The 14035-nt window shown below is 43.3% G+C and overlaps 1 protein-coding gene across 1 annotated transcript; it reads left to right on the forward strand.

Moving 5' to 3' along the window:
- The first annotated feature begins 2155 nt into the window (after positions 1-2155).
- On the forward strand, positions 2156-3019 carry GPR141 (G protein-coupled receptor 141). The gene has a single exon (XM_064169614.1). The coding sequence runs from the start codon at positions 2156-2158 to the stop codon at positions 3017-3019; it is 864 nt and encodes a 287-aa protein (XP_064025684.1).
- The last annotated feature ends 11016 nt before the right edge of the window (positions 3020-14035 follow it).

The raw sequence follows: 14035 nt of genomic DNA on the forward strand, positions 1-14035 counted from the left end.
CAAGAAAAGCTTGTGCCTTCCTGTATGTGGGCTGAGAAAAGCCACAGCCGTTCTGGGTCAAATAGGAACATCAAAGACTCTTTTTCTCATGCTGTCTATCGGTGCCATGTGTTGCAGATGTCTGAAGTGGCAAAGGAAGGGAATGTCACAGAAATAAGGTAAAATGTAAGTATTTTATTTCTATAAATCTATTTCTGAGTAATAGGTTGGCATCTAGGCTGTAATGAAGCTCTTTGTAACAAAAGAAAATCAACTTTATGTGTTCTTTACAAAACAGTTTGAAATATTAGCAGCACATGGTGGAAAATGAACCTGTGTCAAGAGCACAAAGTCATCTTCTTAAAGCTGACTGCTTTTCTGGCAGCAAGTTTTCTGGGGAGGCAAATTTCTCATGCCTGTTTCAGGAATATTAGTGTGGGTATAAAATGTTAAGCATTTAGATCCTTCTAAGATAATGCATTTTAAAGAGGAGTGAACAGAAATGGTTATATCAGCCTCAGACACAAAACTTCAATGGCCTTCTAATGATGCTTTGCCCAATGCTTCAGAAATAAGATGTCTCTCTGAACACGTCCTGTAGCTGCTGCCTATGACTATATAGATGAGTGCAACAGAAGGGTTGTCAAATAAAACAAGTCTACTGTTTTCAAAGGAATCAGAGAAAGGACACTGCTTTTTTCCTTTGGAGACCGTTTTGCTCTGTTCTGTCAAAGCCCTCTGTAAGGTAAAGGCAGATTTCATGAGCAAAGTCTGTATGTACACTGCCTGCTGTCCCTGGATACTTGCTCAGAAATTGGTATGCAGGACCAAAGAACTGCATTTTGCTTGAAGTCTAACTAAGAATGCAGCCATATGCAGCTATGCTTACCAAATGCCAGCAGCATTCCCTCTTTCAAAAGAGAGCTAGTAAATTAAATTTTAACTTTTCTTCACTTATTGTAGAATAGCTCAAGTGGAATCCTGTATCAAAAAGACTTGGAGATGGAATAAGAAGCAACTGAATCTTTATTTTCAACATGCTCTATGCATCTAGAATCTGAAACTATCACAGCCTTATGGCTATGCTGCAAGATGCTAAAAAGCCAAGTCAAAAGTTCTCATAAACTAACCACAAATTGTAAGTATAACCTCTTCACATATCAGTATTTTTCTCATCTTCAGATTTAGCTTTGTAACAGGACTGCTGATTTTTAATCTGCAAGCAGCTGTTGTGTGGTTTGGCTGTTTCAAATGACTGAATCTGGGGACAAATAATTGCAATAAAACCCACCAAAACACCCAGCCCAACAACTCAAATGCAGTTCAGTAAGTTAAAGGCTTACATAATGATATAAAAAATGAGTCATTGCTGTCATGTACAGGTTGAAACTACCTTAAGGGAGGTTGTAGTAGTTAGAAACTACTTGAAGAGAAGTTGTAGGAATACAAGCTGGAGGAGGGTAGTTTCAGATTGGATGTTAGGAAGAAGTTCTTCACCGTGAGGGTGGTGAGACACTGGAGCAGGTTGCCCAGGGAGGTGGTGGAAGCCTCATCCCTGGATGTTTTTAAAGGCAGGCTGGATATGGCTGAAGGCAACCTGATCTAGTGGAAAGTGTCCCTGCTCGTGGCAGGGAGGTTGGAACTGGATGATCCTTGAGGTCCCTTCCAACCCTAACAGATCTGTGAATCTGTGTCAGGTGGGGGTCAGGCTCTTCTCCCAGGCAACTCGTGACAAGATGAGAGGGCATGGCCTGAAGCTGTGCCAGGGCAAGTTTAGGTTGGAAGTTAGGGAGCACTTCCTCATGGTAAAGAAAATTAGACACTGGAATGTACTGCCCAGGAAGGTGGTCAAGTCACTGTCACTGGAGGTATTTAAGGCAAGGTTGGATGTGGCACTCAGTGCCATGGTCTGGTTGATGCAGTAGTATTAGGTCATAGACTGGACTTGATGATCTCAGAGGTCTATTGCAGCCTCAATAATTCTGTGATTCTGTGAAAACAGGTATAAGGTTGTGTAATGCACAGGACAGCAGAGTTTCAAGCACAGTTCAGTAAGAAGTCTCTTCATGCTCTGAAATGAATCTGTGACATTCTACAGTTAACAGAGAAGACTTAATCTATTTCAAAATGTCCCATTTTCCAGTTTCAGTAACGGCTGAAGGAGGAGCTAAGGAGAATGTGTAACAGCAGCTTAATCCAGCAGAATCTTTCCTCCAATGAGACAATGCAGGACACCTCTGAGAGGCTCCACACCATTCTCATAGCCCTGTACATCATTGACCTGGCTGGCGGCACCCTCGGGGCCATCATGATGGCCCATCAGCTGTTTCAAAGGAGATCACAATCTACGATGACCATTATCATCAGCAGCCTCCTGGTGCTGCACATCTTGATGCTCCTCAGCATTCCCTTTCGCCTCAGCTATTACATTTCAAGGGAATGGAAATTCGGGTGGCTTGCCTGCCAGCTGACCAGCGCCATCATCTACATCCACATGTACACCACCTTCACCTTTTATGTGGCTATCATCACCATCCGCCTCTTCCGACTCGAGTTTAAGAGATGCTGCACTGCAGCCTGGGTGGCTGCTGTCTGGCTGCTGGCAGCACTGGTGATCACACCTGTCCTTCTCTCCTACTATGGCACCTCCAACTCATACCGTTCCTCTGAATGCTTTCAGTTCCACAAGGAGATGGAAAAGGTGGCCATGGTGATCATCAACTACTGCTTGATTGGCATTTTGGTGTCAGTTTGTGCTGGGCTCACTGTAATCCAGTTGTCTGTGATCTACAGACTGGCTGTGAAATACTGGCCTGACATCAATTCCCACGCAGAGTTCAGGGCTCAGGCAAAGAGCTTCTTCTTCATCTTAGTAACACTGGTGTGCTTCATTCCTCATCATGTGTTCAGAGTGTACTACATCCAAAACCTCCACCTTGATAAAGACCGTAAACTACTACCATACAATGAGTTTTTCCTAGCCTTAACAACAATGTGCTGCTTGGACATGTTGTGCTTCCTAGCAGGAATAGCCCGCTGAACTTGGAACTACCAGAACCCCCCCATGCTGTGGGTCACTAGTGGCTTTTGGCAGAAACAAAACTACTTTGGGACTTTGCTAGGCTAGGGAGACCGTTGAGTTTCTGGTTTGGCTGCATAGGTCAGTAGCATTGTTTGGCTTTTACAGACCAACAAGTTCAGCCTGGAGAAGAGAAGGCTTCAGAGAGACCTTATAGTGGATTTTAAATGGTTAAAGAGGGTTTGTAAGAATGATGTAGGATGACAGACAATGATAGGATGTGTAGCAATAGGACAAGGGCTAATGGTTTTCAACTAAACCAAGGTAGATTCAAACTATATATAAGGAAGAAACTATTGGCTATGAGAGCAGAGAGGCACAGCAGCAGGTTGTATGGCCTCATCCCTGGAAACACTTGAGATCAGGTTGGCTGCTCTGAGCAACCTCATCTAGTTCAATATATGCCTGTTAATTACAGGGAGGACTGGACTAGATGACCTTTAAATGTGCTTCCAACCCAAACCATTCTGTGGTTCTATGATTATGATCTTTCAGAAGCTACTGTTTGTTATCTCCCCTCTTGAAAGCAGAAATATGAGCCTTACTTTAGGCTTTGATCTAAGAGCCATGCCCTGGAGCTTCATGAAGATTTTCCTTCTTTAGCAACTACAGCATAAGTATCTATTCCTTTCTGCTTTATTCCTCAATGTCTCAATAACAACCACCTACAAGACCACTAAGTTGGCCTCTTTCTAAATCTAACAACTTCTTCTGGCAATTGTGATACTGAAAGGAAAAGAGGGAAGAGAAATTCGTTTACAGGAGTTTTGTGGCAGTGACTGTAGGTAGCAAGGACATAATCTCCATTAAAATGTAAATTATTCACGGCACGAAACAGGATGTGAATGAAGTATTGTGTAACACATTCCAGCAGAAGCCTTCTTTCCTGCACTTATACAAAGAGTAGATTAAATTAAACTACATGAAAACACTCAGCATTGTCACAGCTTCACCTCTGCTTGCTCCATTCCAAAACCACAAGCAACTCACTGAATTATGATAATCACACAATTAGAGTGAGAGCAGAATAGGCCACATGTTTCAAAACTTCTGTCTTAGTTTAGTCTCCCATAAGGACTGGATCCATGACTGTTATCCCTTAGGCACATTGTAGCTGAACAAATACAAATTACTCTGGTCCCACAACTGGATCTGGAATTCAACTCAAGGGGTCTGATCCTTTACTGAAGGATCAGCTGATCTCTAGGGGAGGGAAATATTTTATCAGGCTTGAGAAAACATTTGAATCCTGGTCATTTTCAGTTGCCTGTTGATTTATTATCAGCTGCCATATCTTTTCCATTCACACATGTAACAAAGCAAAACTAGAATAAATTCACTGAGCTGTGCTTAATCAGTTCTGCAGATGCTTGTGTAGAGTTCAGAAATGTGTGCTGGAGTTTGTATTTTCTCCATTAGATTTATTATATTCTTTGGGAACCACATCCATTCTGGGAATTGCTGTTTTACCTCCATTATGGAAAAAGTGTTTTTTCATGATTGCATTCTCTCTGTTCTGCTCAGTGCAGAAGGTCTCTAAGCCTTCTGACAAAGGCCCCACTCTCATTTGCTGCATCCTAGCAGCCTGAGGCCAGATTTGTCCCAGCACATGCTCCCAGGAATCACACAAGGGTTCTTCGTAGCCCTGTAGGCTGCCAAAGGAGTCTGGCAACCTTTGCTGCAGAAGTGGATGTAACCAGGTCAAAATTTGACGTGGGAGATGCTAAGTGGTTTCCTGCTTGCTGTTTGCTTTCCTCCCCACCTCTTTCCTTTATCTATTAAATTGCCTGTATCTCAGCTCCTGAATTTTGCTTTTCTTTTTGCTTTTCTCTGCCCTGTCATCCTGTGGGCGGAGAGATTGAACAATGTGTGGGTGATCAGCTATTGGCTGGGGTCAGCCCACCACACACACCTTACGAGTGAGACCCCTGCCTCCTCATTGCCAGAAGATTTGATTTTGCAACCACAGATGCAAGGAAGAACTACCTTTATTATTAACCTTTGCAAAGGGGGAAAATGTGGAGAGTGCAGTGCAGCTTATGCTTCAGTTTCTTCTCACAGTTATTAAAGATTACAACAGTTTCTGCACCAAGGCTTCAGGTAGAACTTCCTTCTGGTACCATCTAGATCACACTTTATTCCGATTCTTTTGTCCATGTAACGATCACTCTGTTTAACCCTATGAATGAACTACACTTCTCTGCCTCCTGGCCTTCACCATTAATTTATCATTTCTGTATTTTAATCTAAGGTTTGTTTTTTAATTCTTGATTATTTTCCCTGTATCTTCTCTCACTGACTAGGACTCAGTCATGTGAAGTCAATCCACTCACTGATCTCAGTACAGTCCTCTTAATCCAGAGGATAATGGATTAAGCATTGATCCCAGTGTTGTGTTACATCTAAGACTCACAATAAAGTGATAGAGAGAAGCTAAATTCAATACACAGCCCTCCACTGAGATCTGGAAGCAGTCTAAAATCTGATTAAAATAGAAAGTTATCACTCTCCAGGAGGATGATCTGAGAAATAAATTCTGAGAGGACAATAACACCGAGCTCAGATTGTAGAGTGCCATTCTCACCATGAATTATGTAATGACGCATCCTGCAGAAAACAGTTCAGAGCCATCAGTTTGGATGCCATTTGCATGATCCAAGTAATTCTGGGGATAATTATACACATTAGTAATTGCTTTCATGGTAACTGAATATGTAAAATTGTAAACCATTTAGTCATCCCATTCATTTTTAATGCTATCAAATGAACACTGGGAAAATCCACAGATACTCTGAAAGAAAAGGCTATCAAACTGCTAAATGTGTCTTCTCTTGTTGCTCTCTGCATGCAGTTCTGCATAAAAAAGAGCAGGAAAACAAAACCAAACCACAATCCCATTTGTATACCTGACTTCCTAATTTAGTTTGAGAAACTAGAGGAGTGCTCACTCCTTTCACAGCTACAGTGCTACTACAGGAGGTCTGCTTCTCCCTAACTCAGCTGTCTCCTTTTAAACAATGCTGAGGGTTATGTAAGTCTCAGCCTCACAGGCACAAGGGGCATATCTTTTTTAATTCCTATCTGCTGCTCCCCAGAACAGCGACACTTAAGAGGAAAAATGTCTCCATTTCCTTCTGATATATCTGTTCCTCCTGCCTGCTTATAAACCATTGCTGGCTGATAAACAGAGGTGACTGAAAGCAGCAGCAGCAGCAGCACAGAGTAATGGCAAAGATGAAATGCTAGGGGGAATGGCAGGCATTTTTAGGAGAGCCTGAGTAGACAAAACCCAGAGATTGCACTTGCAGAAGCTGGATAGCTTTGTGGAGTCATCCCAAATCAGAATCTCTCTGTTGCTAAGTATGACAATATCCATTAATTTTCTCATAGAATTATTCTTTTGCTGCTGCTCACAGAGCTTGACAAGGAATTCAGTTAAAAAGAAATGCTCCTCTGTTATTATCAGACAGAGTAGAAACTGTTCAGTAAGATCCTTTCTGATTAGACACAGTACTAATGATCTGACAGGAAAGCAACAGATCCTCTACACCTATTTCTGCAGTGGCTAGCTCCTCAGCAACACTTCTTTTTCTTTGACCCATGAAATTTTATTAGCTTGCTTCAGAGGTATAATTTTTAGCTGCTGCTTCTTTCATTCCTTGGTCTTTTTATCTATTTGTCTCTTATACTGTCTGCCTTATTTGTTGCTTTAAGTAATAAATAGATGAAACACTACGAGTTACACATTTCCTTCTCCCAGTTTTCTCCCTTGCATTATTTCATCTTGACTTATAATGGCCTGAGTTTTGTAACTGAGCTGTTTCTCTTTTGTAAACCCTGAGATTGTGTTGCTGTTGTCTCCATTTCACAGGCTTCTCAGAGTTTCTGCATTTCCTCTGCGTGGTTCTAATATTTGACTAGTGCTTCTTTGCAGATACTGCTGTTGTGAGATTACTCCATAACTGATTCTTGTATTTATACAGTGTGCTGTCAGAGGAAGCCACCATCAATGCTGCCCAGATATTTCAGCTAAAAGTTTTGGCATGCAGATTGTCTCCTAAATCAGGACAGGCTGTGTCCATTCCATGTGTGTGATATGGGTCTTTGACCACAGCTGTCAAAGTGGGAACCTTCTTATGCTGCAGATGCCCTGTCTGTGAGCAGGTACCAGGCTTTGTAAGAGTTTTGGTGAATTAAATCAACTTTAAAGCTGTTTAAAGCTTCTGGAAAGTGATTATAATGGCAATATAGCTTTGGTTTCAGTCAGTGGTTCTCACACCTTATACTATCTAGCCCCCTCGTGCCCAAACGTGACTGGCAACAAGTCAAGCAACTCAAATGTTAGGGTTATCAGTAACAGCCTAGCTCAAATCTAGAAACCTGGACAAAAATATGAATTATCTGGCACTCAGTGAGTTAGTTTTCCCACCTACAAAGATAAAAACATCATTTCACTAAACATTGAAAGAAAAAGACAACAAGGAGACAGTTAGTTCCTCAGCAAATAGCTCCCGGGAGAAAGCTCTTAGCTCACCTCTGTTCCTGCACACTCACATGGCATGAGCTGGTGGGAGGCTGGTCAAACTAGCTTGGCTTTTCTGCCAGCATGATATCAGCCCCCGGGCTGTCTCCTCATGCTGGGGTTTTCCCTGAGATGATGCCATCAGAGAAAGCCATAAACGAAGTGTCAAGGAGGCAGTTCCGACCCAGCAGTGAAACTGTAATTCACAGAGTGCAGCAATGTGCCTGGGATACCTCTGCCTTGGGGGATCATGGCATAGGAACACCATAAGGACAAAGGGAGAGGTAGGGGCCTTGGATGTCATCTGACCAAAAGTCATTTTACTTAGACTAGCTATAAGGGAGAGACTTTTTTTATCACAAGAGTTGACAGAGAGATGCCCCATCCCTGAAAACATTCAAGGTGAGATTGGATGTGGCTCAATAAAACCTGATCTAGTTGAAGATGTCCTTCCTCACTGCAGGGTGGTAAGACTAAGTGACTTTTGGAGGTCACTTCCAACCTGAACCATCAGTCATTACATGATTCTAACACACTCAGGCTCTGCCTGTGATCAGGCTGTAAAGCCACAGTCTTTGGATTTTGGGAACATTCTTCTAGCTGATAGCTAGGTAAGGTAGAGCTTGGGTGTTTTCCTTCTGAGTTTGTAAACAGTAAAAGAGTCCACAGGGCTTCCCAGCTATAAAATCTACACAGAACTGCAGTTCAGCTATTTTAGATCACCAACTCTTCCTTCCTCAAAGCCAGAAGAGCTTATCCACCATTCCTTGCTGCTAAGGGGATGTTTGAAATTGCTGCATGGGCTGGCTTAACACAGCCTTTGTTTTCTGGTGAGTAACATCCATGCAGTAGGAGGATTTTATGGGGTCTTGCCAGATGGTCAGTAGATCATGGCTGGGCACTTGTTCCTGGAAAGGAGGGCAGTGGGCATAGGAGTTTATAAGCAACTAACAAAAGCAACAAAACACTTTCAGTGAGTTAAGTGAACAGGATGTTAGATAATCAGAAAAATAATTACATGAATGCATGAAATTCAACAAGGCCAAGTGTAAGGTCCTGCATCTGGTCAGCACAGTCCCAAGCACAAATCATGCATGGGTGGTGAATGGCTGAGAGCAGCCCTGAGGAAAAGGACCTGGGGATCTGGGGTGATCAAAAGCTCAACATGAGCCTGCAGTGTGAGTGCAGCCCAGACAGCAACCCTGTGCTGGGCTGCAGCAAGAGCAGTGTGGGCAGCAGGGCAAGGAAGAGGATTTTGCCCCTTGGCTCTGCTCTCCTCAGAGCCCACCTGGAGTCCTGTGTGCACTTCTGGAGCCCCCAACATAAGAAGCACATGGAAGTGTTTGAGTCAGTCCAGAGGAGGCCACCAAGATGCAGAGAGGGCTGCAGCAGCTCTGCTATGAGGACAGGCTGAGAGAGTTGGGGCTCTGCAGACTGGAGAAGGCTTCAAGGAGACCTTGGAGTGGCCTTCCAGTATCTGAAGTGGGCCTACAGGAAGACTGGGGAGGGACTATTGAGAAGGTCTTGTGATGACAGGACAAGAAGTAATGGGTTTAAACTGGCAGAGGGGAGATTTAAACTGGATGTTAGGAAGAAGTTCTTTGCAGTGAGGGTGGTGAGACACTGGCACAGCTTGCCCAGGGAGGTTGTGGCTGCTCCCTCCCTGGAAGTGTTCAAGGCCAGGTTGGATAAGGCCTTGAGTGACCTGTTCTAGTGGGAGGTGTCCCTGCCTATGGCAGGGGGGTTGGAACTGGATGATCTTTGAGGTCCCTTCCAACCTAAATCATTCTATGATTCTATGTAGAAAAAAACATGGCAAGACCTCAAGCAGTCAACATATGCCACTAGTTCTTGTGGTAACCTGAGAAACCTTTTCTACATAATTTGGAAGAGACAGGCAGAATATCTCAAATGGACCTGACAATGATGCAAGGACTCACTTTTGCAATCATTAAACAAGCCTGTTAGCTGCTCTAAGCTATGCATATTGAAACTTGTATGAGTGCTCAGAGGAAAGAACTCATCAACCTCTGAACTGAGGAGTAATTGTGCCACACCACAATGCCACGAGAATGTCCTGTCACTCTATGATTCATTGCTCTTAAATACAGTGTGCTGCTACACATCCTCAGATGAACCAGTGGGCAGAGTCAAATACATATAAAAATAATCTTCCAACACTCAATAGAATTCAAGGTGCAGACCTCTTTACAGGATTAACACCACTTGTTCCCAGCCACCAGAGCTGCAGAAAATTGCCCTTCTCTTGTCAAACTCTCTTTTGTTTTATATCAGCATTAGAGTAGTAGTTTTCCAAATGCTATTGAGGAAAAACTCATAGAAGGCATGGGTATTGCTGGCTCATGTGCAGTACTAGCATCACACTGCTCTGCTTTTCATCACTCAGCATTCCAGAATGACACAGAATGACCTGGGTTGGAAGGGACCTCCAAAGGTCGTCTAGTTCAACCCCCTCTGCAGTCAGCAGGGACATCCTCAACTTGATCAGGTTGCTCAGAGCCCTGTCGAGCCTCACCTTAAGTATTTCCAAGGATGGGGCTCCAGTCACCTCCCCAGGCAACCTGTTCCTGTGTTTTACCATAATTTGGTTTCTAACATCCAATCTAAATCTACTCTTCACTACTTTGAAGACATTGTCCCTCATCCTATCACTTCAGGCCTTTGAAACAGTCTCTCTCCATCCTTCTTGCAGGCTCCCTTCAGATACTGGAAGGTTGCTATCAGGTCTTCCCACAGTTTTCTCTTCTCCAGGCTGAACAACCCCAGATCCCCCAGCCTGTCTTCATAGCAGAGGTTTTCCAGCCTCTTGATCATTTTCATGGCCTTCCTCTGGATCCACTCCCTCGGGTCTATGTCCTTCCTGTATTGAGGTGTCCAGTATGAACCAAAGCCTGAGCACTTCCAGTTGCATGATTGTTCTGTTCCAGCAAGAAGAGACCAATAATGATCCATGTCCTATTCTAATACACTCAAGTTCTCCTCACTAAGGCTTAGAGCTTTTTTTGTCCATCAAAATGTCTGATTGAGACAATCAGATGCTGACACAATAATACTTTGTCTGAAGAAAACCTGTGCTGTTTCATAACATTGCTGGAAGTTAGACACTCACAGAGATGTTTCAAAACATTGCATTTCTGTCTGTATGAACTCAGCAGGAAGTAATGCAAAGTGGTGCAAGCTCAGTTTGATTGACTAGCTAGCAACACAGTTATTTCAATGCAGAAGAGATATCTGCTGCCCTGCAGCAAATCTCCAGCAGGGACCATGCAACGTTCCTGGGTTTATCTCTAGCCCAGCATGCAGCTGTCTTTCTCTCAGGCACCTGATGACACTTGGTCTTTCCTTACAAAGAGAGGTGGCAACTGGAAACCCATCCACGTAACCACTCCTCTTTTGACTTGATCTGTGCTTTGTCACGCAGGTTTTCCTGTAATCTTAAGAGAAGAACTCTTCAGCTTTGTCACTCCCAGTGACATTGTAGTTTTATTGCACAGAATGTTGTGTGTGCACAGGCAATAGCTGTGACAGCATCAAGAGCACAGCATTAAGCTTTCACACCGATGCAATTATTAAGTAATTCAGCTGCATTTCCCAGTAACTGTTTCCTGTGGTTGGTGCCAACATTTTTTTATGTTAGCTGACTCAAAATATGCCACCATTAGAAGCTTGTTTGACATAATTTTCTTCAACTCTGCTGCACTGAACTGTGATATTTGCTGGTATTGTGACAATTTTTAATTGGGTTTAGTGGCATGACATACTCAAATGGGATTACTCATTAGTTGCCTTCCCTTCCCTCTCCATCATGCTCAGATGTGTCTGCCCACTTCTCAGCTTCTCAGAAAGCCTCTTGCATATTTTCTGTGTGTTTCCTCCTTGGCTGTAGCCAAGTCACCAAGTGACAATTCTTGAACTTGTCTGAATAGCTTTTGTGCATCCTACATTTTAGTCCCTCTCAAAAAGCACCCAGTTCTGTCAGATTCCTCACCATGAGCTGAGCTGGCCTCTCAACAGACAACCTGTGTGCTTCATTAGACAAACATACCACTAAAAAACTATTCAAAACTGGGAATATCATAGAATAATAAAATCAACCAGGTTGAAAGAGACCTCCAAGCTCAGCCAGTCCAACCTAGCACCCAGCCATAGCCAATCAACCAGACCATGGCACTAAGTGCCCCAGCCAGGCTTTGCATGAACACCTCCAGGCATGGTAACTCCACCACCTCCCTGGGCAGCCCATTCCAATGCCAATCACCCTCTCAGCTAACAACTTCCTCCTAACATCCAGCCTAGACCTCCCCTGGCACAACTTGAGACTCTGTCCCTTTGTTCTGTTGCTGGTTGCCTGGCAGAAGAGCCCAACCCCACCTGGCTACAACCTCCCTTCAGGGAGCTGCAGACAGCAATGAGCTCTGCCCTGAGCCTCCTCTTCTGCAGGCTGCTGCACATCTCCAGCTCCCTCAGCATCTCCTCATAGGGCTGTGCTCCAGGTCCCTCCCCAGCTTCATCACCCTCTCTGGACACTTTCCAGTACCTCAACATCTCTTTTGAATCCTTCATGCCAGTGTAGCCCCCAGAAAACAGTTCTGTCAGATAGACTACTATTTGAAAAATTCACCCTGAAAAAGAGCAGAAGTGAATAACTTTGAACAGAGTGTTCTCTAAGAAAGATTAGAGAAGGTAACCAAGTCCTTTTTCCACTTGGCTGTAATGAATTGCTCTGTGGTTGGTGTTATCTCTGCTTGTCCTTCCACTGTTTAAGCACCCTATGCATCACAAAGTTACTCACTACTACTGTAGCCATCCAAAAGATAAACTGTATAGCTTAAGCAAGTTGTCTTAAAGAGATAGGTTCTCTCAGCAGGCAGCCCTACCCTTTTGCAAACAGTCATTTGAGATAAATAAGAGAATTAACATCAAAACTCAACAGTCTATCACTGCTTAGACAGAGTAGATATCTGCCTTTTTCTGTCCAACTCAGAGTAGCTGAGTATGAGGAAAATGGCAATATATGAACTCTAACAACTAAGTTGATGTGTCACAGAATCACAGAATGTTAGGGGTTGGAAGAGACCTCCAGAGATCATCGAGTCTGAGCCCCTGCCAAAGTAGGATCACTAAGGCAGGCTGCACAGGAACCCATCCAGGAATGTTTTAAAAGTCTCCAGAGAAGACGACTCCACAACATCTGTGGGCAGCCTACTCCTCTGCCCCATCACCCTCAACCCAGAGAAGTGTCTCCTCGTGTTGAGGTAGAACCTCCTCTGTTCTAGCTTGCAGCCATTGTTTCTTGTCCTATCAATGGGCACCACCAAAAAGAGCCTGGCACTTACATCTTGACACTCACCCCTCTGATATGCATAGTTGTTGATAAAATGCCTTGTCACACCTCAGACACTGCCAGATAAAACACCCAAGCTTTCTGACCTTCCCATTACACATATTACTGTAAAAGGCATCACTGACCTAATTTCCAGTGCTTTACAATTTACTTTTCATGGCCTCATTAGACCTTTTCTTATATTCTTTTGGAAATATTTACCCTAAGTCAACCACAGTGGGCAGTGAAATGCTGGTGAATTGTTAGATTATGACCTGAGTTACCTGAGCTATGCAGAATCCACATCTGCTATTCATCAGAGTGAGGCTGGTGCAGAGATGCAATTTAGTCTCGAGTTCTCCGTTATTAATCACTAATCACAACACATGGCAAGTTGTTTGAAACCAATCTGCTACTGACATAACTATAGTTAAGAAGAAAAGCAAACACCACAGCCAAGGAGATGAGGTTCTCAGAGGTGAGTTGTAAATGAGCTGCTTCCTGTTTCCAAGGTGAGCTGCTCTCCCTCTCCTCTGAAATAAGTTAATCAGCTAGAAAAACGCACAGTGAATCCTCACATCTGCACCAGCCTTTCTGGCCTTTCTTACAGAAAGGTATTCATCCATTCATAATTTTACATTAATAAGTGATGTGCTTCAAGTAGTAATCTTCACTTTACATAATCCTCTCCAACATGTACATTTGCTTTCACAGAGGAGTGAATACTAAGTTGATCATGCATGAGATACTTATATAAATGTCCATAACTCATCTGTCTTCTTCCTCAACTTCCCAGTATTGCTGCAAAGATGATGCTTAAGTGCATCACTGCTGACATTTACTCTGCTAAAGCTCTGAGAATGCTCATCGGTGCTGCTGCAATATTATCATTCCTTACACTTTTCTCTTCTGCCTGATCAGACAACATGATTGATGGCAGAAAGCCTGGTTATGCAGAAAGTAGTTACTAGCAATAGAAGCATTTCAGTGAGTCATGAATAAAGATTTAAATGAAAATTAGAACCTGTAGTTAAACCCAGGCTACAGATCTTTAAAAAGCAAACCCTCTTTCAGTTAGAACTTTTCCTTTGACTTGAAACAAAACTTCAGA

This window comes from Pogoniulus pusillus, chromosome 32 (assembly GCF_015220805.1).
Source record: "Pogoniulus pusillus isolate bPogPus1 chromosome 32, bPogPus1.pri, whole genome shotgun sequence".
In the NCBI taxonomy this organism is placed as follows: Eukaryota; Metazoa; Chordata; class Aves; order Piciformes; family Lybiidae; genus Pogoniulus; species Pogoniulus pusillus.